Source organism: Xyrauchen texanus, chromosome 39, assembly GCF_025860055.1.
Source record: "Xyrauchen texanus isolate HMW12.3.18 chromosome 39, RBS_HiC_50CHRs, whole genome shotgun sequence".
Lineage (NCBI taxonomy): Eukaryota > Metazoa > Chordata > Actinopteri > Cypriniformes > Catostomidae > Xyrauchen > Xyrauchen texanus.
In genome coordinates this window covers 29,838,627-29,866,602 of record NC_068314.1, presented here as the reverse complement: position 1 = coordinate 29,866,602, position 27,976 = coordinate 29,838,627, and the positions used below count along the sequence as shown (strand labels likewise).

The window sequence follows — 27,976 nt, the reverse complement described above, 5'->3', positions numbered from 1 at the left end:
AAAAATTTGCAAACCAAAGCTGCATGTCTTCATTGTGTTTATCAAACAGAAAAAACAAGAGCAAATACAGTAATGAGAGGCAAAGACGGATCAGAAGGTTGAAAAATGACACAACTTTACTATAAAGAAAGGCGTCTCAAGCAGACTAAGTTGCAGCATCTTGTCATACACGCATACATGGTGAACACAATGATTGGCCATTTTTCTATGACCCGATTTACAGAAAAACACTGTTAACCTGTACGATAAGCCATTTTTAAAAGCTGATCTGATGCATCAATGGCTAAAAAATACAATACATTAACTTATCCTGAACAAGATGATAACCAGCAAACCACCACAGGCATTTGGGGTCCGTTGTGACAATTACCTTCATTCTTGTTTTATAGAATATGTTGTCAGTTAATAAGTACATAAATGATCTGACATTGGGAGAAAGAAAAAATTTGCAATTTATCCTACAAATATATAATAGTATACATTTTATGAACTTTGTCAGTCGACCACAACAGGGATGCAGGGACAACAATCTGTGCAGACGTTAAAAATGGCTGCTGTAGTTCAAGGCAAGGTGGGGCAAAATGTGTTCAAGCTAACTTTGATATTCCATCTCTGAATAGCCTTAATGTTGTGCTGCATCACTCACAGAGATACAGTCTGAGAACACCAGAATATGTGATCTACAGAGTTGACTGTGCACACAAGTTACTCGAAAAAAAGTTGGAAGACTAGGCCTACTATGCAGAAAACAGAACAGCAAAAGGCAAATGAGGAGAGTATTGCTTTGAGGTACAGGAGAAAGCAGAATTAATGAAACACAATTTCTTTAATGTGAAGGCATTGAATAGGACATCACAACCCTGTCAGGACGTTATGACCTGATATTCAGCCCTTTCAAAAAGCAGTCAGCTGGGCCTAGACGTGCAGTAATACATGAACAGGAAATGACAAAACATTTCTTTCGCATAACACAATTCAAATGTTGTTTACAAAAAAGGTTGCTAATCGATAGGTTTGTGCAGAACGCTACAATGGTACAATTCTACAGCATTGTTAATTACATAATCATAAATGGTGCTTTGAAATAAGGACATTAGTGACAAATCTTTTACAGAGGTTCATCATGTCACCTAAAATCCAATAAAATGTCAAGACACAAAAACAAGTCTCTTTGAAATACCAAAGACCACAGCTAAGCACACCCATTTGGCTGAACCTGAATCCAAACCTGTGCATGGAGTCTTCCAATTTGGGATGCACCAAAAGCATTTTTATTATGAATTATTATGCATTCAGATACTTTACTGTAATACAGTAAACCAGCAAAAAAAAAAAGGATCTTTACATAGATGATTACAAGATTGAGACCCTTTTTGAAAAAAATTATAAACAACATTTCCACTTTCCTTGTGTAAAAGTTACATTAAATAAATTTGAATATATTAACACAATAGCATGATACAACAATATTAATAGCAAAAAAGAGCAGCACAATTAACAAATAAGACATACCACCCTTTCATAGTGACATTAAGTTTAATAATTTTTTCATTGCCACAAGTAATGTCCTAATATGCAGAGGCCAAAAGTTTGGAGTAATGTACAGATTTTGCTCTTATGGAAAGAAATTGGTTCTTGTATTCACAAAAATGGCATTCAACTGATCGCAATGTATCGACAGGACATTCATAACGTGAAAAAACTAAGAGTTGTCATCAAAAAAATCCTCCATGTGCAGCAATGACAGCTTTTCAGATCCTTGCCATTCTAGCTGTCAGTTTGTCCAGATACTCAGATGACATTTCACCCCACGCTTCCTGTAGCACTTACCATAAATGTGGCTGTCTTGTCGGACACTTCTCACGCACCTTACAATCTAACTGATCCCACAAAAGCTCAATGGAGTTAAGATCCATAACACTCTTTTCCAATTATCTGTTGTCCAATGTCTGTGTTTCTTTGCCCACTCTAAACTTTTCTTTTTGTTTTTCTGTTTCAAAAGTGTCTTTTTCTTTGCAATAATTCACAGAAGGCCTGCACCTCTGAGTCTTCTCTTTACTGTTGTACATGAAACTGGTGTTGAGCGGGTAGAATTCAATGAAGCTGTCAGCGGAGGACATGTGAGGCGTCTATTTCTCAAACTAGAGACTCTGATGTACTTATCCTCTTGTTTAGTTGTACATCTTGCCTTCCACATCTCTATCTGTTCTTGTTAGAGCCAGTTGTCCTTTATCTTTGAAGACTGTAATGTACACATTTGTATGACATCTTCAGTTTTTTTGGCAGTTTCAAATATTGTATAGCGTTTTTTGCCATTTTTTACCAAATATTGACCTTAAGACATGCCAGTCAATTTTATACTGTGGCAACTCAAAAACAAACACAAAGACGATGTTAAGCTACATTTAACAAACCAAATAGCTTTCAACTATGTTTTATATGATGGCAAGTAATTTTCTAGAACCAAATTAGCAATTTAGCCTGATTACTCAAGGATAAAGTGTTGGAGTAATGGCTGCTGGAAATGGGGCCTGTCTAGATTTGATCAAAAATTATTTTTTTTTCAAATAGTGATGGTGCTGTTTTTTACATCAGTAATGTCCCGACTATACTTTGTGATCAGTTGAATGCCACTTTCTGAATTAAATTACCAATTTCCTTTTGGCCGCCATTGTAGTTTGAACTCTGAAGTTTTCATCCTACATAACACAGAGAAGATTTCACAATGTATTAAATAACAACTGAGTACCTCAGATCAAATTAGCTGTTACATTTGCATGTGCAGTCATCAATAAATTATTAATATATTAGTCCCTATTATTTTTTTTAATTTGTTTTTAAGAAAATCAAGATAAATATATAGTGGGGTCCAAAGGTCTGAGACCATTAGTGAAAGTGCTTCTATTTTGCATCCATTTCGAATTGAATACAAAATGTTTCATTATAAATTCTATCATCAACATAACAAAAAAATGTACATGAATTAATTTGAAAACCTGAGGATCCATGTTATTGCAGCATGATTTGAGAATGTTCCAAAGAACATCTTATGATGTTAATTGAGCGATTTGAGTTAACATGGTCAATGTCACAAATTTGCTTACGTTTGATTAGTGACTTGAATTTAAATATTTGTTCTAAAACACCTAGTTACTAATATGTAATATCAAATATGTACATTTCTCTGCACTGCATTTTGTGGCTACAGGATTTACTTCTGGAAAGATTGAGTAGTAAAAGTCTAAGGGGCTATCACCTTTTTCATTAGAATTGTATACTAACAGCAAAAGATTCCCAAATGCTCAGCTCAGTTTATGGCTGATTCTCTATGTTGAGGTTTCTAGTGCCTCTAAATCTTTAAATGACAATCCACCAATGTATTGATGCACCCCAAACTTTTTTAGACTCCCTGAATAAAGCTACTCTGACACCAAGATCTTAACCAAGCTGATTAAAAAAAAGAGCGGAAAAAAATTAATGAGGAGCAAATATGATCAATTTTGTCATTCTATTTTGAGGACTATATAAAGCAAGGTTTAAAAAAAATGAAAATATCATTGGATATCTATCAAGAGACTCTTCTAAGTACAACCTCTCCATTGTCCTTTGCACTAATATACTACCATGCTTCGAAATAATGTCTTTTTTTCATCATTTACAAGGGATGCCATCTAACCTCAGCCTATAAACATTGATGGCAGTAGTGGCATTTTATCGTCAGTATATAGCCAGTGAAAATAAAAGCACGGCATCAGTCCAGTTATAGTATACTCTATATCTTTTCATGGACCACGGGTGTTGTTTTTTGCAAAGTCAAAATAAACAAAAACTTAAGATTACAACATCCAATTTCAACCCAAAAGCAAGATGGCATAACACCTAGTGCATAGTTTTATGTAGCACAGACAAACTGTGCCAGCACTCTATACAGAATTCATGTTTTGGACGCATCTACAATATCTGCTGGATCATTCACTGCGGAAATATCAATATGATAAACGTATTTGCCGACATTCTGCAGCTAAGTCGACCCGCAGTTGATATGTCAAAGGACCGGAGCTTGTATCTCCTTTTCTTTGATACTAGCTACAGTGAGTTGGAGGAAAGGGCAGATTCAAGATTTTCAAAATAAAAAAAGAAGAGCATAAGCCACACAAAAAGCTTAAAAGTCCCACGTTTCCACCCCATGGCCCAATAGGCACACTAAAGTCTGTGTGGGGCATGGGGACCCAGGTGATAGTCTAAATTCCTTAAACACAGTCTCTTCAACAGTTTGCAAACACCAGCTGGATTACCTGCATTCGTTTTCTTCCCTCCCATCCCTTGTTCAGAAGGATCATGCACTCCAGTGCTATCAATGTGAATACTTTTTCATATATATATTTAATTTAATGCATGTAGTGGCAACCTCCGGCCTGCTGGTGGTGCCATCTCCAGGTCAGGGTGCTATGCTAGAGAGTAGATGGCATTAACAGGCGATGTGGCCTCTGAGCTCTCGTTCCCCTCCGTCTCCTCTTTGTCCTTCTTTACTGTGTATTGGCCAATGAAGGAGCCGTCCTCATTGAACTGACCATCCCCTCCTTCACCATAGTCTACCAGACTGTCATCACTCTCTTTTACATTCCCATCCAAGGAGGTCTGGCTGCCCTGCAATGGCTTGTTGTCCTCGTCACTACTTTTGGGGAGAGAAAAATTTATTAGTTTTCCATTTTTAAAATAGTCTTGGTGGATTGTCTGAATGCTTAGTTGACTAATCGGTCTTAAGAAACCTCTGCTCAAAATAGGCTGGTCCATCAGATCCCAATCAATGCATTTTTAAGGAGGCTTTAACATAGGAAATGTTCGAAAACAGCTGAATGGAGCGCAATGTAATAGATTGCAGGGGTCTCTAGACCTTTGAAACTATAATGCTCATTATGTAAGATGCTAAAAATCAACCTGACACATTGGCCAAGACGTCCCTCTGCAGGTCCAAACTGTCTAACAGCTAAAAATGAAAACACCGGCTCTAAATGTTTCAAAACAAACAAACATAAAAAATGCAAAACTCGTCAACCCCATTAATCAACTAGTCAGTTGTTGAACTTTGTGGTGTATTTTCACTCGTGAACAATTAATGGGCTTGGATAATGGGGGCTGTGAAGCGATAGGAAGTCTGGAATTTGAAATGATTCCCCCTCAAGGGCTTTTGGGTGTCTGATAATGGAGAATCATGGCAAAGAATATAAAAATGTCAAATTCCTATTTCATCAGGCATGTGAGATAGACATTAATGAGAAGATTTTTGAAGTTGTACTTGACAGTTTTGTCTTTTCTTACATAGCACAAAGTGCATAAACTATTCAAACTAGACCAAGCAGTGAAGAACATCTTAAGAGACACTTCGAGAAACACCAAGGAGAAAAGAGAAATCTCAAGGTGAAATAACCACAATTACTTTATGACTAAAGAAGATGACAAACTTGTTGCTATTTTAAACTCTCTGTATTACATAAATCATGTGATGTCCATAAATTGTGCATCTTTCAGCCCTTATCCTGTGCATGCCCAATCACATGCTTCTGGCACAGTATGGACATCAGCGGGGGGGTAGTTATGTCATGCTTGAGAAACTATTATGCATCAACTGGTGGAACTCCAGGAAATACAACAGCACCTTTCAGATCTTCAAATTCTTTAACAGAGTGGTGGTCCATCTTTGCTTCATGTAATATCTATGGGCCTTGTTGTAAACTGGCCTACTGCAGGTAGGCTGTTAAATGGAAATGTTATAAATGAATTCAAAACACATGGTTTACAACCAGTCTCCATAATATTGCCATTTCTATTGATCATAAAAAGGCTTTTACCAACTGCATATATCCTCTCTATAAAAAGAAGCACTTCTGTGTCATAAAAATGTTTAGATTAATCATAAATGTCATGGTTCTCTGCATGCGCCATGGCAATCCTATCAGTTTTCTTTTTAAATAAGGAGCGCTGTAAATCTTGTCCCCTTCTGGGTACCAAACAGGGAACAATGAGAAAAAGTTTTTGACTTAATCGATCAGTCCTCACACTCAGAGTATTACCTTATTTTCACCTCAAAGTAGTACAACTGAAAATCCTCCAAACCTGTAGTTCACTTTTTACATAATTTTTTGACACTATATTATGATTGTGATGACATAATAACAAGGCTTGGTATGGCTTTTGATTTTAATATTGTTAAGAAAATGTTTGAATGAATGTGTTAAGGAGTAATAAATTCACTACAAGACTAAATTGAAATATTGTGGCAAAATCAAATCACTTTATGAATAATATTAAAATGACAGGATAAAAAAAAAAATAATCTATATGTCTCTCCATTCTATGAGATTAGCATGGTTGCATAAATGTTAAGCATAGATGTATTTTTATTTATTTAAATCAGGTACCCATGCCAAAGGGGAAGAACAGGTATTAATCGATTAAGATCAAAAACGTAATGCACATAAAGCAAACTGCTTTAGTTCATGATAAAGAGTTGCAAAGCCAGGTGAAAATATAGCCTCTCTTTCATACCTTTCCCTTTCAAGGGACCTTCAGTCCGGAATGGAAAACACCCGAGAATAACAAATGGTGAAGGAAGAAAAGTTGAGAAAGAAAATTATGAATAAAACAAAACATTTGTGTGATCCAAGGCATTTAAAAGAAAAACAAGAGGAGAAACAAAATTATGTATTGAGGATCATAATTTGTAAACAGCCACAAGTAATGCATCTAATATTAGCTTTTTGTTTGTTTATGTTCTAGATGAGACATCCAATTGAAACTCAGACTGAAAACAGATTAATGACAAAGACACATGGGCTCTAATCTGCAGTGGAATTCTCTTCTGTCGGGGTGTAGGAAACGCATTTAGAATAAGAAAGCCAAAGGTTATTGTAAACTCAATGAACTGATAAAAGAAAATCCTACATTTTGCTAGCCGAGTCCTTGCATGCATACTAGTAGTTCAACTGAGTTTCTTCTCACAAAAGCAGAATCATTTCTGTTTCATGCAAGAAAATATCTGTGCATTTGTGGATGGTTGCCCTTTCTTTGACAGCACTGCGATTTCCGTTAAACAGCATTTCAATGGTGTTAAACATGTGTAGAAGAACCTTGGTCCCTTTGAAACTCTTGAGGAATTAATTTAACCCTGACATCACAGAATTGGCCTTTTAGAATCAAAATGAAATCATGATTATGTTTTTATTGGAAGTGCTCAAATTTTTTTTAGAGGGAATAAAAAGGTCCAGTACTTGACATGTTACATATTTCAGGTAAAAGCATTCAATATACACTCACCTAAAGGATTATTAGGAACACCTATTCAATTTCTCATTAATGCAATTATCTAATCAACTAATCACATGGCAGTTGCTTCAATGCAATTAGGGGTGTGGTCCTGGACAAGACAATCTCCTGAACTCCAAACTGAATGTCAGAATGGGAAAGAAAGGTGATTTAAGCAATTTTGAGCGTGGCATGGTTGTTGGTGCCAGACGGGCCGGTCTGAGTATTTCACAATCTGCTCAGTTACTGGGATTTTCACGCACAACCATTTCTAGGGTTTACAAAGAATGGTGTGAAAAGGAAAAACATCCAGTATGCGGCAGTCCTGTGGGCTGAAAATGCCTTGTTGATGCTAGAGGTCAGAGGAGAATGGGCCGACTGATTCAAGCTGACAGAAGAGCAACTTTGCCTGAAATAACCACTCGTTACAACCGAGGTATGCAGCAAAGCATTTGTGAAGCCACAACACGCACAACCTTGAGGCGGATGGGCTACAACAGCAGAAGACCCCACCGGGTACCACTCATCTCCACTACAAATAGGAAAAAGAGGCTACAATTTGCAAGAGCTCACCAAAATTGGACAGTTGAAGACTGGAAAAATGTTGCCTGGTCTGATGAGTCTCGATTTCTGTTGAGACATTCAGATGGTAGAGTCAGAATTTGGCATAAACAGAATGAGAACATGGATCCATCATGCCTTGTTACCACTGTGCAGGCTGGTGGTGGTGGTGTAATGGTGTGGGGGATGTTTTCTTGGCACACTTTAGGCCCCTTAGTGCCAATTGGGCATCGTTTAAATGCCACGGCCTACCTGAGCATTGTTTCTGACCATGTCCATCCCTTTATGGCCACCATGTACCCATCCTCTGATGGCTACTTCCAGCAGGATAATGCACCATGTCACAAAGCTCGAATCATTTCAAATTGGTTTCTTGAACATGACAATGAGTTCACTGTACTAAAATGGCCCCCACAGTCACCAGATCTCAACCCAATAGAGCATCTTTGGGATGTGGTGGAACGGAGCTCGCGCCCTGGATGTGCATCCCACAAATCTCCATCAACTGCAAGATGCTATCCTATCAATATGGGCCAACATTTCTAAAGAATGCTTTCAGCACCTTGTTGAATCAATGCCACGTAGAATTAAGGCAGTTCTGAAGGCGAAAGGGGGTCAAACACAGTATTAGTATGGTGTTCCTAATAATCCTTTAGGTGAGTGTATATTCCTCTCTACTCTTGGAGATGATTGCCTTTTTATGGACCCTAATAGAGAGGATGTGTGTTGCTTTAAGTGGTACACTTAATATTTACAGCAGTATGCTGTGGCATAACCAGGAGAAATGTGATAAAGCGACAAAAGCGCTCTCTCTTCCATTTTAATGTTTAAAAATGTCCATTGGCGTGGAAGAAATCTGCTCAATCATATTTATGCACGATTAGAATTGGAAACATATAAACTATATTTCTGAATGACTGAATGTATATACGTATACAGAGTTGACTTATTTAACTTTTGTTAAAGGAATATTTTGGGTCTAATACAAGTTAAGCTCAATTGACAGCATGGCATAATGTTGAATACCACAGCTCATCCCACCTCATTATCTGTAAAAGTTAAATCACAGCCACAAGACAATATGCTGTTGATTGAGCTTCACTTGTACTGAACCCAGAATATTCCTTTAACCCAGCTACAGCCTAACCACAATGAAAGTGTGCAAATTGCATAACAATTAATAAAACAATTAAAATAGTAATATGAACTGATTTGATTTAAACACTGAATCCACAAGAAACTCCAATCATTTCAGCAGATTTTAAAATGCTTATGACAAACAGCCAACAGTGATTGTCTGGCGTCTGGCGCTTTATGCTCCTCATTTGCATAAAGCTGACAGTTAAAAAAAATACAAAATAACCAATAGACTTTAGTTACGTCATAGCCATTAACATGATTTGCTAGTTGCTAGTCAGAAGCAGATGGTATTCGGGGGATCGACATTCTCGTTTTAGAGAGCATATTATTTGACAAAAATCTGCATTGTGCAAGATGAGACATCAATATATTTGGTTTGTTTTCCAAGAAGAGAGAAAAAAATATATATATCTGAAAATGTACCTTAGCATATAGCTAACACACATAGAGTAAAAGCAACAAAACTGTAATTTTGATTTTAATTAATCAAATATGTTGTGATTGACTATGATAGTGCGAGAATTTCCACTTTTAGTAAGGACAAATTACTTGTTGTGTTGCCCTTGGTTAAGACTCAGTGTAATATTTACTCCAAAAAATGAGGGACCAAGAAGTTTAACACCTTTGAAGAGCTTGATCACTAATTAGGCAGCAGCTTTAGTCCCTGATCTGTCATCCACAGTGTATCTAACGACATGCTCAGGCTCAGATGATGTGCTGAAACCAAATACCTGTTCTCGTTCCTTAATAACCCAGCCGGCAATTTGAAAGAGGAGGGGAAAGAAAAGGTTCATGAAGATGGAGTTGACCACGTCATTCACATGTTGTATGGGGAAAGAAGTTGCTAGAACCACTGTGTTAAGTGGAGAGGGCATAGCATAATTTAGCATGGCTAGCATTAGCATTGAGGATGTGGTCTTTGCTAAAAACCAATTAATATCACACAGCTGTTGAGCACAAAACTGATTGCAGACTGGCTTGACATGATGAGAAAGGTTTTTTCAAATGCTAGTAGAGCATGATTTTTGTTCAGTGGTTAAGAGGATTAAACAGAAACCAGTCACAATACCATGTTACATGACCAAAGTTATAGACATGTCGAATGTTAGTTTAAAGCTTATGATACACGCTACTTAAAGTAGTTAAAGGGATAGTTCTCAAAAAAATAAGATTCTGCCATCATTTACTAATCCCAATGTTGTTCCAAACTTAACGTTGTGACTTTGTAAAAGAATGTTAGCAGAATGTTAGCCTGTCCCCATTCACTTTCTTTTACATTTATGTATTTGGCAGACGCTTTTATCCAAAGCAACTTACAGTGCACTTATTACAGGGACAATTCCTCCGGAGCAACCTGGAGTTAAGTGCCTAGTTCAAGGACAGAATTGTGGTGGCTGTGGGGATCGAACCAGCAACCTCCTGATTAACAGTTATGTGCTTTAGCCCACTACGCCACCACCACTCACTTTCATTGCACTTTTTTACATGTAATGATAGTAAATGGTGCCTTATATCTCCTTTTGTGTTCCACAAAAGAAAGGAATTCACACAAGTTTAGAACAAAATGAGGGTAAGTAAATGATGACAAAACTTTTGTTTTTGTGTGAACTATCTATTTAAACTACAGTCAAGCTTTTAAAAAAGTCACTGGCTAGGTTTTTGGCAACAAGTTACTACCAAAAAGTAGCTACTGTACATTTAAGCTATTTAATTGATGGATTATTATTAGTTAATTCAGAATTAAGTCAGAAATATATCTGATTTTGTCACACTATACTGAAACTACTATTATTCAAACAGCTGTTGTCTCCATACTGAAGCGTAGTACTTCGTCAACACTTAGTTGGTAACCTGCCAATTTTGTGCTTTAGCATGCTACACCTAACTTATTTAATTTGTCATTTGTTAATGACCCCCCAATAAGAGTTTTCAATACTATTTGAGACTAGGACTTAATATCCACACTATCATGAAAAATGTGGTCTTTTACAACAAAACTTGAAGGGACCCTCAAAACAAACTAAAGATCTGTAATATTTGCCAAATGACAGGCTGAAAAACTGCAGAGTTGCACACTGATTTCCCCCTGCCACAACTCATCAAATTCACAGTAGGTTACAGCTTTAGCACACTTTAGGGCTTGAAGTTGAGATCTGTCTGGTTTGGAGAGCAGTGGTAGAACTGTACAAGGAGGGCACAGTAGCCACGTTTGCTCTGCTTGAATCATAATGTGCACACTGGATTTTTTTGAGAATCTGATTTATTGCTTTCTGGCCAACTGCTGGCCACAGCAATGACATTTGTGCTTGAGTAAAATAGCAGTCTTATTTAAAATGGTTTACTGAAAAGTGTCGAGGTTGTTTAAAGTAGCTTGTTATTTAGCAATTGTTTTGATTTACAAGGTTAGTCAACTTGGTCTCATAGAATCACATCACTATACCTATATTTTTGCAAAATGATTTTACGTGGCTCGTTGTATTTACAGTATTATGGCAGATTCCTGGTGAAATGAACACTAGGCGCTACAATTACTACAATTACTTTTTGGTAACACTTTACAATAAGGTTCCATTTGTTAACATTAGTTAACAACATTAGTAAACATGAACTAACAATTAACAATACTTAGTAGGCATCTTAGTTAGTGTTCATTTCAACATATTCTAATACATTTTTCAAATCAAAAGTTGTAATAGTTACCATTAGTTAATGCACTATGAACTAACATGAACTAACAATGAACAATTGATTTTTTATTACCTAGCATTAACAATGATTAATAAATTGTGTAACAAATATATTGCTAATTGTTAGTTCATGACATCTAATGCATTAACTAATGTTAACAAATGGAACCTTTTTGTTGTGTTACCCTTTTTTCACTTTAACACAAATCACGAGTAAAATGGCTGATAATCAGTTCACAAACACATACTTTTCAACCTGTTCCTCACACTATGCTACAACATCTAAACACTTTTGCAATAGTGCATGATTTAAAAGGTGATACATTTTAACGTTTGTAATACATAACCAACTACACTTTTGTTGCGTAGCTCAACTGATAGAGCATTGCACTTGCAATGTGAAGGACCAGAATACAAGGGTACGAGTCCAGAAGTTGACACATGAGCCAAAAGTGTCATAGATGCACCACAAAATAATGTGGTTGCTTCAGCAATTGTTTTTCATATCACATTTGCTTTTATGACACTTTCGGTTAGGTTTAGGTTTAAGGTAGGTTTTGTTGATTTAAAACTTTTAACATTAACTAGTTTTTAGTACCATAAGGTGGAAATTTCCCCTCGGAACTCAAGTAGGTATAGCGGCAGCCCGGAGATCTCCAAATGGTGGCGGAATCTCCAAAAGAGGACAGGGTAACTCCATAAGGGGCAGGGTTACTCCAGAAGCTGGTGACACTTTGGCACATGGTTAGCATTAGGGAAAGAGTTAGGTTAGGGGCTCTGTATATCTTTGTTGGTGGTTTGGAGGTTCTGCCCCTTTTTGAAGCATGGCCTACAGCTATATCCTTCACTCGGAACTGCCGCAATATACATGTAATGAACCACATATTATCATTTTGCAAAAATGTCGCCACAATCACGTAATTTTCATAAGATCAGGTTGAGGTTAGTTGTAATTTATGTTAAGTAGACCTATTCCACTCTGCAGGCTCAGAGCTATTTTCTGGACCTGAAACAGGTAAAACAGAGTGATTCATCAACAGGTTCGTTATCATAGCATTTAGTGCATTTAAACACTTAAAAGCTCTTTCCCTCTCGATTAACCTGAATAGGTTGAATGCTATAATGGTAAAATTGATCAATAGTGCAAACTTACTGATAGTCGAACGATCCGTCTTGGTCTTTATGGTCAACAGGATCTAATGGGAGGTCTTTCTTTTCGCTCACTGAAGAAAAACAGCCATAAAGGAACAACATTATTAGCATCTGACTACAAGTTAATCATCTGCTGCATCGGTGAATCCAATCATGATATCCAATCAATATGATTTATATAAAACAGTTTACTTGTTTTAGCAGCTAAGATATCACTCAAAATCAAAACATTGCTATATTTGTTTGAGCATCCCGACCAACATAACACATTGACTTAAACAAATGGCAATCTGTTTTCATCCAATGGAAGTTGGAGGAACGTTCGAGGAATCTTCTTTGAAAACAATCCTTATATTTGTCTGGTGACAATTTTGATGCAAAAGTTTCACACTTAAGCTTTAACTGCCTTTGCTGGAGTTTACCATGGTATTTTCCTCCACGACTCCTCTTGATAAAGCAGACGATGAGCAGGATAAGAACCAATAGAGCGACCGCACACATCAGCCCAATGAACCAGCCCTGAGTAGCAATGTCCTCCTGCTCTTTGTAGGCTGTTCTCAACCAAATGCATACACACACACACACACACACACACACACACACAGAAAGGAAGGAAAGAAAAAAGAGAGGTAAAAAATAAAAGTTTCTTAACAACATCAGAAACTAATCCCACAGATTATTTTACATATAAAGAACATTTTCTCTTCCTGAATGATTTATTGAATCAGGAGAACAACATCTGAACACACTAACACCAAATGGAGACCTTAATAAATCTCACTGACTTTCAACAGCCAGCATGGTAGGAGTAATTTGACAACTGTCCTTTATCAAAAACACATTAGTGGAGAGAACTGTGGATCTGGATTTGAATTACCCATCCTTATCCTCTGATAATAACGTGAGAGCACAGGGCACTCTCTCCGTTAACAGTTATCTGATGAAAAAGGAAACCAAGTAAGGCCAGCAGCTCAGTTTAACACCACCATCCAATATACTCCCACTCCTTTTTAGTAGCTGTATCTTGCAAACCAATTCTAGCCACTTGTAGTATGATCTTGTCATTCTTGAATGTGTTCTTATTGTGTGCACCCCCCCCCCCCCGCCCCTTAATGGATATATGGAGTGTCTAAAAAAGTCTCCATTTCAATTCAACTTATAATATTAGTGGATGTACTTTTGCAGAAAATGGTGAACTTGGGAAAAATAATTGATAGTCTTATACAGTATCATAAAGTTAATAGATAATTATGAGCTCCAAAAAGTATTTTTGTCTACAAGAAGAATTATTTTCACTGTATATTGCGATAATGTTTAGATATAAAAGGAGACTCTCAGGCACTCTTGGTTGTTTTTTCCTATCAAAATGTGTGGTTATTTGCTCACTTTTCCTAGGAAATCTCTAGAAATAATATACATTTTTTTTTAAATATATAAATTAATTGTCCTGCAACAGGGCTTATAAAACTAACCTGCAGCATATAGAAAATAGTAGCTAAAAGAGATTTGATACTAGACTTGGACTCTACGTCAAAGACTAGTGAAAGTATTCCATATCAGAATAACAAAGAGGAAGCATCCTACCTACAGAAAAATGCCATTTACAATGACCAAGGACCCTTATCATACTGAGGATCAATATCGCATTGAGGATGCTGTGAGATTTCATCCTGTGCCACAAAAGCAGGCATCATGTGAAGACATAACTGTTTGCTCAGCCTGCTGAAACGACCAGCATGGTATTTCTGGGGAAGCTGGTTGACCAAAGCAGTCTTGCTGTTTAAGATAGTTAGGAGGCATACTAGCATCCCATGATGGGGACCATCATCTAAAACACAACATATGTTGGTGACCAACAATTCTGGTCTTTTCAAAAGGGCATATAGATGGGTGATGACACCATACACAATAACGATGGAGCTTCAAAAATTATCCTCAAAGAGAAACAGATCCTCAAAATACATCAAGCAGTTATACATTTGGCAGACACTTTTCAACAAGTTCTACCAGCAGAAGTAACCCATAAAAAAACAGAAACATGACAAAATACCATGGCAGTCTCATGATGAAGATGTCACCCTAGAGACTTTTTGCCTGCATCATGAAAACGTCCTTGTTATCTCATTCTCAACTCAGTTTGAAGGATTCGGATATAGTCCTGGAGAACATTATGGTAAATGTATTTGGTGTGCTGTCAATAATGGAGGGGCTCAAACACAGATCTGGCCTTGAGCGCTGAGATACCATTTGATAACTTTGAAAACTGTGTGAGGAACAGGGTGAAACTAAAGGTTTTAATCGAAGAAAGTATTTCACTCCATAAAGGTAGTCACATCTCATTAAAAAACATACATCCAAACATTACAATGTTGCAATCGATCACAGGACATGCGGGAACCAATGGCATTTGACATCACTGATTTCAAAGCTATCATAATGTTTCTTGAGGTGTCCATTTTTTTATTTTTCAATGAGTCTGGATCGTGATCTGACTGTAACGTGGCATGGGCATGCTGATCATTAAATAAAGGTAGAAGTATATATATCCCTTTATGTCCCATGGTAGTCATAGTAAAAATGTAATGATAAAGCAATGAGTAAATGATTACAGAATTTTCCATTAAATTCATTTTAAAATGTACCCTTGGGCAAAGTAATGAAATCGCATTATGGAGTTGCATATGGCACCAGAGTGACATTTAAAATACAACGCTTTGGTGGTATAGGAAAAATGTAGCTATTTTGACGTATGGTTATGAGACAGTATTGCAAAATACAACTGAATTCACTTTGTATGAGTAGTATCCACTAGATGGAGACCACATGTTGAACCTTCTCTTAGTCCTTCCTTGTGTCTTGCCCACCCCCTCACCTCTGCCTGTCTCGAACATGACATAGTCGCTGCTGATGGAGTGGTGCTCATGGGAATACACCCGCAAGCGATACTTGGCCCCAGCCACCAGCCCTGCCAGCTTAATGGGAGGCTGATGGTTTACTTGTATGCTTCTCATCGACCCATTACCTTCAAGGGGAGACACAAGAAAGGTGGCCATCAAAGAGAAAGAGAGGTCCACTGAGCAACTACGCTGAACAAAACTTAGAACAAGACTTTGGCCGCTTCCACAAGATAGTGGGGTCATGTTTGTTAATTGGGAAAATTCAGTGCATCCCTCACACTCGTTTATATTTTGCAGGCAATGTGAATGTGAATATTTTCAGCTGAGTGGGACATTTCTTAAACTGATCATTTAGTTCACCCTAATGTTGTTCTAAACTTGTGTGATTTACTTTCTCAGTGGAACACAAAATGAAAAGTTGGAAAAATGTTCTGTCTTGGTTACCATTAACTTTCATTGCATCATTTTTTCCATGCAATGAAAGTGAATGTAATTAAGGCTAACATTCATTCCTTTTGTGCTCCACTGAGAAAGTAAGTCACATGAGTTTGGAGCAATATTAGGGTGAGTAAATGATTACAGAATAAAAATTTTTAGGGGAAAATAATATTTTAAGGGTGCTGGAAGAACAAAATACTGAAATATCTTTGCTCGGCACACATCAAAGTCTGCAGTGTATTACAGGGATCATTTGCTTTAGTGACGCTTGTTAAAAGCTTTGATGTTAAATTGCTGCTTAATATCTCATAGGGAATTTGCTATTCCTCCTTGAGTGGAGGGAGTTGCACCTAGCCTCAATTAACCAGAGACCTCATCTCATCTCTGAGGAAGTTCAAGAGTGGAGAGAAAAACACTGATGGCATTGTCAAGAGGCAGGCATGAAGTTCCAAAGAGGTTCCATGATGTTTATTAGGAACCCCAAAACATCATGCCCCATGCATCTCATGAGTATATGAATAGATGCATGTATGGTTACATTTTCCATATGCAGCATAAGCATTCAAGCAGCCATTTCATGGTGAAATATGCAGTGCAAAGTTCCATTATAATATCTTAGAGGCGTAACTGCATCATATGAGGCTGACGCTAAAGCTACAAGCTACAAGCTGGGGAAAAAAAGGACTTCTAATCCATTTGAAAAAATTCTCATCCATTATCCATATATTGCTACACAATTTAACCAGATTAAATAAAAGCTTTCAGGGTTTTTTTGGTTTTAGTTTTTTGTAGCTTTATCTTAAATTATAGTATTTGCAAGACAGTACTTGCTGATATTGATATTCCTCACAACATTCTGATTAGGGTTTGTTCTAAACCATTAACCCATGTTTTAAACTTTCTACCATTAATTCAGCATGAACTTCAATTAATGTACAGAGTAGGTTCTATTCAAACATTGTTTTGTAGATAACTTCAGCCTCATGTGCGCTAAATATTTTGGGGTTTTGTAAACGCCCTGCTTTTTGACAATTTAAGATTAAAATAATGTTCAGTTGTCTTATGTCCAGTACATTTTGAATATTTGCATACTGGATTCCTATCTGCCTTACTTCTTACATCTATTTGCCTACTGAGTATAGTATAGTATAGTGTGGTATAGTATAGAGTGGTATAGTATAGTGTGTTATAGTACAGTGTAGTATAGTGTAGTATAGTATAGTGTGGTAGAGTATAGTGTGGTATCGCATAGTATGTTATAGTATAGTGTGGTATAGTATATTATGTTATAGTATAGTATAGTGGTATAGTATAGTATAGTGTGGTATAGTATAGTTTGGTATAGTATAGTTTGGTATCGTATAGTATGGTATAGTATAGTGTGGTATAGTATAGTATGTTATAGTATAGTGTGGTATAGTATAGTATGTTATAGTATAGTATAGTGGTATAGTATAGTATAGTGTGGTATAGTATAGTTTGGTATAGTATAGTTTGGTATCGTATAGTATGGTATAGTATAGTGTGGTATAGTATAGTATGTTATAGTATAGTGTGGTATAGTATAGTGTGGTATAGTATAGTATGTTATAGTATAGTGTGGTATAGTATAGTGTGGTATCGTATAGTATGTTATAGTATAGTGTGGTATAGTATAGTATGTTATAGAATAGTGTGGTATAGTATAGTGGTATAGTATAGTGTGGTATAGTATAGTGGTATAGTATAGTATAGTGTGGTATAGTATAGTTTGGTATCGTATAGTATGTTATAGTATAGTGTGGTATAGTATGTTATAGTATAGTGTGGTATGGTATAGTATGTTATAGTATAGTGTGGTATAGTATAGTGTGGTATCGTATAGTATGTCATAGTATAGTGTGGTATAGTGTAGTATGTTATAGTATAGTATGTTATAGTATAGTGTGGTATAGTATAGTGTGGTATAGTATAGTGTGTTATAGTATAGTGTGGTATATTATAGTATGTTATAGTATAGTGTGGTACAGTATAGTGTGGTATTGTATAGTGTGGTATGGTATAGTATAGTATGTTATAGTATAGTGTGTTATAGTATAGTGTGGTATGGTATAGTATAGTATGTTATAGTATAGTGTGGTACTGTATAGTATGCTATAGTATAGTGTGGTATAGTATAGTGTGGTACAGAATAGTGTGGTATAGTATGGTATGTTATAGTATAGTGTGGTATAGTATAGTGTGGTACTGTATAGTATGCTATAGTATAGTGTGGTATAGTATAGTGTGGTACAGAATAGTGTGGTATAGTATGGTATGTTATAGTATAGTGTGGTATAGTATAGTATGTTATAGTATGCTATAGTATAGTGTGGTATAGTATAGTGTGGTATAGTATAGTATATTATAGTATATTGTGGTATAGAATAGTGTGTTATAGAATAGTGTGGTATAGTATAGTATGTTATAGTATAGTGTGGTATAGTATAGTGTGGTATAGTATAGTATGTTAATGTGGTATAGTTTAATTAATTAATACATAAATAAATAATTAAATAGACTTTAGCCTTGATGCACGTCTTGCATTAAAACCAGCTAGATTTACACTGAATTGGTGTGATATTTCATCAGCATGTTCTGTACATGTTTCAAGGTTAAATACTGTAAGTTACTCTGACTCTCCCCTGAAGATGATATTGGGCCAGAAACATTAACCCCATCATTATCCTTCTCTTTCTGAAGATAAGAATCCTTCTTCAATCAAACAGAAAAAAAAAACAGAAGCCCAAGGGGCATCAGTGAGATTTGCCAGGCTTTCCAGAATATAGGATGGGACAATGGCAGCCAATATGAACTATGAGCCAAGCAGCAGTGGGCAGCCAGACAAAGAGCTTCACTGGAAAGCCAATGGCTAGGGTAAGGGTGGAGCGAGCAATCAGATCTGATGAACCGAACAGATAGCTCAAGGACAAAGAAGCATGCGAGAGAGAGAGAGAGAGAGAAGAGAGAGAAAGATATAGTGAGTGAGTGAGAGAGAGAGAGACTTTTGAATAGGAATATACTCTGCAGTCAAACACTAGTTATGTGTTAAACATTACGCACCTTTCCATGCTGTGACTCGTTCACATATGCACAGGCACAACAAAACATTGGTCCAGTGCAAATAAATATGCGCTTTGATTTGCATTCAGAGTAAGAACCTGCGTAATAAACAAACTGAAAAATTAAAACTTACTGTAATATGGCTAAGGAGAGATCAACACAAACAGTATTTTTGTCTAGCTTTCCAGTTAAAATATGTAAACATTCTTAAAACACAATGATAAATGAGAAAAATTTGTATAAGATTTGAATCAAGTATATTTCTCTTTTTTTTCTTTCTTGTTTTAAGCATGAATTTTAGATGTATGCTATAAACAAGAACATATAAAACAATATGCCAATGGTAAAAAAAAAAAGTGAATCTTTAAAATTTAGCTTCAAGTAAATTTACACCTAAACTGATAATAAAATAGGGAGTTTTAACATCTTTGTGAAAACAAAGGCAAAAAGAGCTGCAATAAATGTTAATTAATAGACTTATTCTTATTATACTGACTAACTTATTCTGTGTTTATTCTGTTAAGTTTATTCTGTGGCCCAATCAGAGTAAAATATACAGGTCCTGGTTGTTTTCTGTCTCACTTTATGTTTCAGGGTGTCTCTCTCCCTCATAGATTTAGTCAAATCTTTCCCTGTTCTAAGCCACCAGTGAGAAATAGAGCTTCCTAAAGGGAACATGCATGATGGCACAAAGCAGGGAGCATTTTGGCACTAGATATAATCATCTATCAGTGGGTAACATGCTGGAGAAATGTGAACTATATGGTTGTGTTAGAAATACATTTTATGTTCACAAAATATACAAATACTTTGAAAAGAAAAAAGAACATTACAGAGAATCATAGCAGGGAGATATCATAAATGTTGAACAGTTAAAAATAACATTTGCAATACCTCCCTTTCAAGTAAACTTAAGCTCCCTGTAATGTTCATTCTGATGTTCTGTAAATTTACTGTAAAAATTAGGTAACTGTGAGGGCCCAATTAAACACATTACGAGAAGAAGATTTGGGTCTCCAGCAGGCCCAATAAAATCTACTTGTTCCCTTTACAAGCTCTCTGTAGGTGTATCTGGCTCTTACTGTCCAGTGTGAACTCTAGCACAAACTCGCTGCTGTCAACGGAGAAGTTGTGCTTCCAGCTGACGTTAGCATAGTCATTGTTAGCATCCACTGTCAGATTCCAGATCTTTACATTCGGGGCTATGTAAAACAGGTGGGAGAGGAGCACACTGGAATATTTTGCAGTTAGGTTAGGTTACATACAGTATACTTAAACTTAAAGACCCCAGAAGTACAATTTTGCAGATATGCACACTTAAATTGTAAAGTACTTCTCTTCCCTAAATATTCTCAAAATATTGATGAGTCATCTTGCACTAAGGGGTGTTCACAAAGTTTTGTCCAATCAAATGCTCTCTAGAATGTAAGTAGCAAATCATGTTTTGTGGCTGTGATGTCAAATACAAACAGAGCCCCTAGTTGACAGGGAGGGAATTGTTTTCTGAAATATTTTGCGTTGCCTAGCAATATTGTTGTGTTCGCTGACCAAAAGCTTTGCATTGCCGTGCAGTAGTATTTGTTCCTTCTCAGTAAGTTTTGTATTCCCTCGCAATACATTTTGGTTCCATCACAAATATTTTGGGTTCCCTCGCAATAGCTATAATACAAAAATTAACCATGATTTTACTAATCATAGTTCAACTAATGTATTTGTAGTAAAACAACACAAAATTTTGGATACAAATCTTGTAAAAATATAATAAAAAACATGGTTACTGCAGTTTTTCTTTAGTGCAACCATAGTAAATAATAATCGTAACTGTAGTAAAATCATGGTTCATTTTCATAAGGGGTGTATAAAGCTATTGCAAACAAGCCCAAACTTGGGTGGAATGCAAAATCTTTTGTGAGAGAATGCAAAACAATTGCGAGGGAATGCAAAACTATTTCAGAAAATAAATTCCCTCCATGTCCTCTAAGGAGCTCCGTAACAATAAGAATAGAAAATAAATAGTTTCAATAGGAAATACTTCAAGACAGGAAATACAACTGCTTGCTGAGCTATTTCATGGGGTCTTTAAAGTAGTTCAATACCATAGCTACAACATAGCAGTTATTGCTTATAATTTTTATATGACTTCTTACGCATTTCTTCTAATGCTTGCAACTTAAAACTAAAAATCTTGAAGATTACCCTCAAAGTTTAGTGTGCAAAATCTAATGCAAAATCTAATTTTCTAAAACAACTAGATAACAGGCTATTCATAAAGCAAATGTCAATATTAATTCTGTGTAATCTGAGTGTTTTGCGTCCGTGAGGGCACAGGGCAAACATCAATCATGCCCCTGTCTTACATGGACCGCTAATTGAGTCAAACATACATAATATATGTAATCTAAACAGACGGACACACTTTGATTTCATCTATGAAGCTGTAGCATTCTAAGCTATTCCAATGCACACTGTGTCATTATGAGCTACCCAGCATTTTCCAATCCACAGTTTTAGGTGGAACAGGCCGGACAGGAAGAATTGTGGTGGAGGCTGTTGTAGTTGTGGTGATAGTAGTAGTTGTAGTAGTGGTAGTAGTAGTAGTAGTAGGTTTGGGTGGAGCAGCAGTTGTAGGGGCTGGTGTGGCTGGTTCTGGGGTAAGTATTGTTGGGATTGGGGCAGTTGAAAGGGAGGGGGAGGGGGAGGGGTTTCGAACATCAAGGCATCTGTAAAGTTAACCGCTGAGAGAGGAAGAGAACAGAGAGAAGTTAAGGTGGAGGATTTCAGGGTTAAACACACGAGAAAAAGAAAAGCTGAGAGATGCGAGAAAAGAGAATAAGAATGAATCTGTTCATGGAATTCCCACAATTCCCTTTTTCTGAGTTTTTATTCAGTGAAAAAGTGTGGCTGTGTTCAGAATGGAATACTAAAGCATTGCTTAACTAAACTATCCTGCCAACAATTTTTGATTAAGGCAAAACAATAAGTTATGCAACAAAAAATATTTCAAACCATAGTATGCTACATTGTTGTCACACGGCCAGTTCAATTGAGAGAGTGCCGTTCAGTTATCATCTCAGAAGTCATCTAATTTTGTGGGGAATTGTCTTAAAGGAATGTTCTGGGTTCAGTACAAGTTAAACAAAATTGACAGAATTAGTTGAATAATGTTGACCACAAGAATAATTTAAACATTGTAAGCGCCTTACTGTAACCGTAATTTTTGCTTCTTTTTTTTTTTAAGTAGTGAATTAACGTTAACACTGTTTCAGAAGTATTAAAGCAAGACGTAAAAAAAATACATGTTAACATAATTTTAGTGTGATAAAAAAACTCTCTAACCTTATCTGTGTACAGTTGCAGTACATCCAATAATACAGCATTTTTACCATGGTGACGTAACAATGGTAAACTCTTTAATCTGGTAAGTGCCATGATGCCTTTAAAGCCTTGATTTTATCACACTAAAATCAATTAACATGTATAATTTAACGTCTTTTGGCTTTACTATTAAAACAGTGAGTACTTTAACGTTTGCAGACTGGCACTATTCACTTCCGTTGTGTCTTCCAAGTGCCTTTTTTAAATAAATTCAAAAATGAGATGAGTCTTAACTTTTTTTGCGGTAATCACCAACTAAAGTATGGTAGTATAATGTAATAGTATGATTGCATACCATTCCGAACATAGCCAATATAAACATTTTCTGGGCATGTCAGATATCTAAATAAATACAGTAACAGTACGAGGTTGAAGAATGACCAGCAAATATTTTAGACCTCTTGTCATCCGAATTGGAGTATTTACATCTTAACATGTTTGTTTTGTTGGTCCATGGAAATGCTGCAACAGCCTGAGAGGTATTCATGAGCATGAACATCAACTAATGCACAGTTCAATGCTGTGCATTTAAAATCCTGCAAAGGTGGCATAGAGGGTATCTTAAAATTGGCAGTTGAGCACCACCATGGGGAAAAACAGGGTTACTTCAGACCACTCTGCTAACATTATATTTCCATTAGAAAACTGTAAAATACACAAGCATTCTCATGTATACAGTATGACAAGTCTAGAACGGTTCAAATTTAAAATTCATATCTATTGGGAATTTATAAACAATACACTTGCAGAGCTGTTAACTTATACAAAAAGAGGAAATGTGGGGAAATCCATTAGAACAAACAGTGGATAGAATTATTACCATACAAGATACATATTTCATAATGAAAAGAAGTCACCATTGTACATCTTTGCTTACTGATGCTTTCACCTTCAAAACAATGTTGCTCCAGAGTACTAGATACCAGTTTACACCCCTAATTACCAAAACCTATATAACCAGTGTCCAAACTCAACTTGTTTCTCCAAGACAGACAAGCAAATCATGAAACATGAGCAATCAGCATTTTGTTGCCAAGTTTAAGCCAGCCAGACCATGTGTCAGACAGCCTTTGAGCACTTGGTGTTTTTGCCACAACAAAACAGGGACATGCTAATGGTTATGCTAATGGTTATGCTAGTGGCTCTTTAGCCAAGGGGTGTGGTTTCCAGCCAACCAGTCAACAGATCAGTGCATTCTTACGTGTTTATGTCCAACTGACCAACATGGAATAAAAAAACAAAACTTTGACTAAAGATAAATGAAGGTGGCATAAGAAGAAGCAGTAGCGTGCTTTGGGAAAACAATGATTTGTGAATTGTGGTGAGCTAATTCAATGTTTAGTCTTTTGAATAGAGAAGTAAAACAGAAGTCATTATCGGCAGCTTTCCCTGATCTAGCTCTATCTATTGGTCAGTGGTGTGTATTATAGCTTTGCAGTACTCCACAATGCACATACACATTAACTTGGAAGAGCTGCCGGGTGCACACAAGAAGTACTGTAGTATGTAATTACAGTACTAATACACTGAGTGACTAGTAATGCTGCGGCACATTTATTATTGAAGGATTCATACAAAGTCAAACATTATCACTGTTACATTATCAACATTAACAGTGCTGCAGGAGCTCATCTATCATTACTTTGTGAAAAAGGTTGCACTCTGACACATAGACTACTATAGATCTATCTATATACTGTATATGATCTAGTACTTATCACAAAATACATTATAATGATTTATTATTTAAAATACAGATTAATTTAAAAGTGTAACCCACACAAACAGATAAACTGGCTTAAGTGATTAGCTTAATAGTATGACAAGCACAGTTTTCTCCACAGCTTGGTATGAAAAGCAATATTTTTTCTCTTTATATTTCAGAGGAAATGCTAATAAGCAATATGATGCCAGTTCTCAGTAATCCAAAAATAGAGCATGCTTTCTGTTGTGTAGAAACCAGAATCTTCATAATCACAGAAAATCGTCTACTCTTCAGGCTTAGCAGGGTAACTCCTAACCTAACACCTGTATCATGGCACTACCACAAGAGGTCACTGTTTCTCAAGCTGGAACAGGAAAGTGGTTCAATCTGGTTTCTAAATAGATTTCATATCAAAATGATGAGAAGAGCATGCTGGGATAGCAAGGCTTGTGACAGGAAGTGATGTCAGGGCTAAATTAGCGAGGTGCCATCAGGGATTATGGGTCAAAAAGGGTAAATCCCATCATATTCACCTTAAAGCAGAGCTACACATTACTTTAACCTTATTTGTGTGGCTCTTAAGGCACAATAGAGGCATTTTATCACCATCACAAAGAGATAAAGATAAATCATCTACACTGAGAGCAGATTCGATGACTTCACAAAAAAGCATGAGTGTAGCCCATCCCTGAAAGCACACATGGATGAAGGCAGACAGACAAGCAGACAAACTGAGAGACATTTGGTGACAGGCATTATTTTACAGTGCAGCTCTGCACAATATTTTTGTGTTTTCCATCAGAGGAGATTTGAAGTGTAACATATGCAGAGACAACTACATCCTTATGTGTTTGATTTCTGCAAAACGTATCAACATTATGGCCAGGGTTGGGGAGTAATTAAATACATGTAACAGGATTATATATTTAATATACAAAATATAAGTAATTGTATTCCACTACAGTTTCAATTTCAATCTTTGGTATTTAGAATACAGTTACATTCAAAAAGTATTTTGATTAATGAAGAGATTACTTTGCATTTTATTGTCATTTGTTTCATATAATATTTAGTCCTTTCAGATGGAAAACATTTATAGCCTATGCATAAATCATACGATCCAAAGTGCATTTGAACAGCGGTGAAACACTTTCTTATGATGTGTTTCATTCATACGAGCGACAGAGAAGTAAGACAGAGAAGTAAGTTTGGAGCAGAAGAAACAGAAATAAACCTTGTGTAAATTGTCAGTTTTACGCTATGCTAAAATGCTATTTGTAGCCATTTTACATGCACATGTTACCAGACACGATCATATTTTTTATCAAGAAAATTAATGTTGGATCATAATTTCATTAGATCATTTATCCAATGAGACCTTTGATATTAGGGCAAAAATCATATTCTTGATAATAATTTTTTATTGTTTTCCTGTAAAATTATCTAAAAATCCTTAAAACAAGATCAAGATTTTATTTATCTTGTTTTAGAAACAACACTGCACAAGATATTTAGGTTTTTCAGAGAATGTATTTTTAACATGTGTATTTTGCATTATGTGAGTTTTTATAGTCAAAAGAAGAGAAAAAAGTATTTAGAATATGTTACTTGACATTACTTGAGTAATCTATCAGAATTCATTACAAATGACATTTTACAGCATGTATTCTGTAATCTGTAGTGGAATACATTTCAAAAGTAACCCTCCCAACCCTGATTATGGCTCTGTGGCGGTATCAAAACATTGCTCTGTTTGTTTGAGCATCCCGCAACACATCAACATTGGTTCGGCCAATGGTGTGAATTGTAGTGGGGCTCTCTGTTTAAAATGGAAGACGGGGGAGTATTTGGGTTGGCAATTTCCATTTGGCATAGCTAGAGGCACAGCAATTGCACACTATGCATTTAAGTAAACAAATACTACCTAGTATGGATACAACTAAATCTAAGTGAGGATGTAGGCTATTGGTGTTTAGCTAGAACTCTCAAGTGTGACCATAACTTTAAGTATTGAGCTGCACTGTCACATATTGGGAAAAGAGTATAGAGAGAAAGATAGACAGAGACTGAAGCAGGGCAAGAGATGTGCAGGCAGGCAGTCCATTTCCCCATTACCTACAACTGTTGAGTCAGTATCTGGGGTGCCTTCAGTCAACACCAGAGGAAAGATAGGTGGAGAAGAGGGGGAGACATGTGAGAGCAAGTCAGAGTAGAAAAAGTAGAGAGGATATCAAGCAGTTAAGAGAGAAACGGACAGAGTAAGCACAAAACAACAAAGTGTTTCCAACAGAATTCTTTTTTTTTTTTACATCTTGTTTCAAAGATTTAATGGTTTAAAATTATAAACCATTTTATAAAACTGTAAAATAGCATTTATAAAAAAAAAGACAATGATTTCGTGAACTGGACAACACTAGTTGCAATGTTGGATTAGTTTTGCATGGAGCCAACAAAGATGCCTTAAAGTGATAGTTCACCCAAAAATAAATTACTAAATTACTCACTCTCATTTTGTTTCAAACCCATATGACTTTCTTTCTTATGTGGTACACAAAAGAAGATTATATATATATATATATTATATATTGAATATTGTGTGCATAATATTCCAAGTGCTCTGAAGACATATGATAGGATTTGGTGGGAAACAACTTGGAATTTAAGTCAATTTTCAGTTATTAATCTTGACTCTCACAGTGTCATGCATGATTATGCGAGAGCTTAAAATGAACACTAAGCAACGCATGTTCTTGTGAGATAACACAAGCCACCGGACTACTTTTATAATATTTTTGGGTCCTTTTTTAAGCGTTAAAGTAAGTCACTATTAATACAATTGTATTGTATGCTCATTAAACATCCCAGTTCTTGTTCTGCAGATGAAAGAAGGTCATACCTTATGACAGAATTATTATTATTTTTATGTTTTTTTGGGTGAACTATTCCTTTAACATAAATTAGGATTTATGTTGCCATGGTACTGTAGATTCATACCCCTGTAGGAAACACAGAGCATCAGGAAAAAAACAGTGTGAATGAGACAGAAAATATTATCAGGCCAGATTAAGAAGGAAAGAGAACAACAGGATGGAGCACAGACAAGAACATACAATGATTCTGCTCTCAGATTTACTACCAGTTCACGCAAGAACACACATAGAACAAGAAGACCTTTGTTCACTAACCTTCATTTGCAAAATGTGGCGACTCCACAGCGTATACCTCTCCTGCCCCGACCTGCGTGCGAGCTGCTAGGTAGAACTTGTAGCGTGTGAAACGGTGAGGCACCTTCATGATGTACTCTGTCAAGTTGGGTGGAAAACTCTGGACCCTCCTCTCCCCCGCCTGAGTCCCATTCACTAGAGCAGTATAAGCAGAACAGAATGGAGAAATTCTGACAAATAATAACAACAGAATCTGTCAACTAATGAAAGGTTTGAGATGGTTATTTCTAATTTAGTTACTTTGGGGTCATTTCAACCCTGAAAAATGTACTTTGTATGTTCACAGTGGCTAATGAAAATATAATATTAAAACTAAGTGGCAGTTGCAAACAAATTACACTAGAGCTTTTCTTAGAACTTTACTTTTCTTAGCCATTGTTGATAAGTGTGCTTTATAACATCTTTATAATAAAT

At 36.2% G+C, this 27,976-nt stretch overlaps 1 protein-coding gene across 1 annotated transcript in view; it reads right to left on the bottom strand.

Moving 5' to 3' along the window:
* Positions 1 to 33: 33 nt before the first annotated feature.
* Positions 34 to 27,976, bottom strand: part of LOC127633006 (neurofascin-like) — an 82,144-nt gene continuing 54,201 nt past the window's right edge. Inside the window, 10 exon segments of the mRNA XM_052111859.1 lie at positions 34 to 4,675; positions 6,547 to 6,564; positions 12,844 to 12,913; positions 13,265 to 13,393; positions 15,715 to 15,864; positions 20,341 to 20,460; positions 21,743 to 21,940; positions 21,943 to 21,993; positions 26,454 to 26,483; positions 27,524 to 27,697. Of these exon segments, the coding sequence (XP_051967819.1) occupies positions 4,447 to 4,675; positions 6,547 to 6,564; positions 12,844 to 12,913; positions 13,265 to 13,393; positions 15,715 to 15,864; positions 20,341 to 20,460; positions 21,743 to 21,940; positions 21,943 to 21,993; positions 26,454 to 26,483; positions 27,524 to 27,697 (1,169 nt within the window). The 3' untranslated portion in view covers positions 34 to 4,446.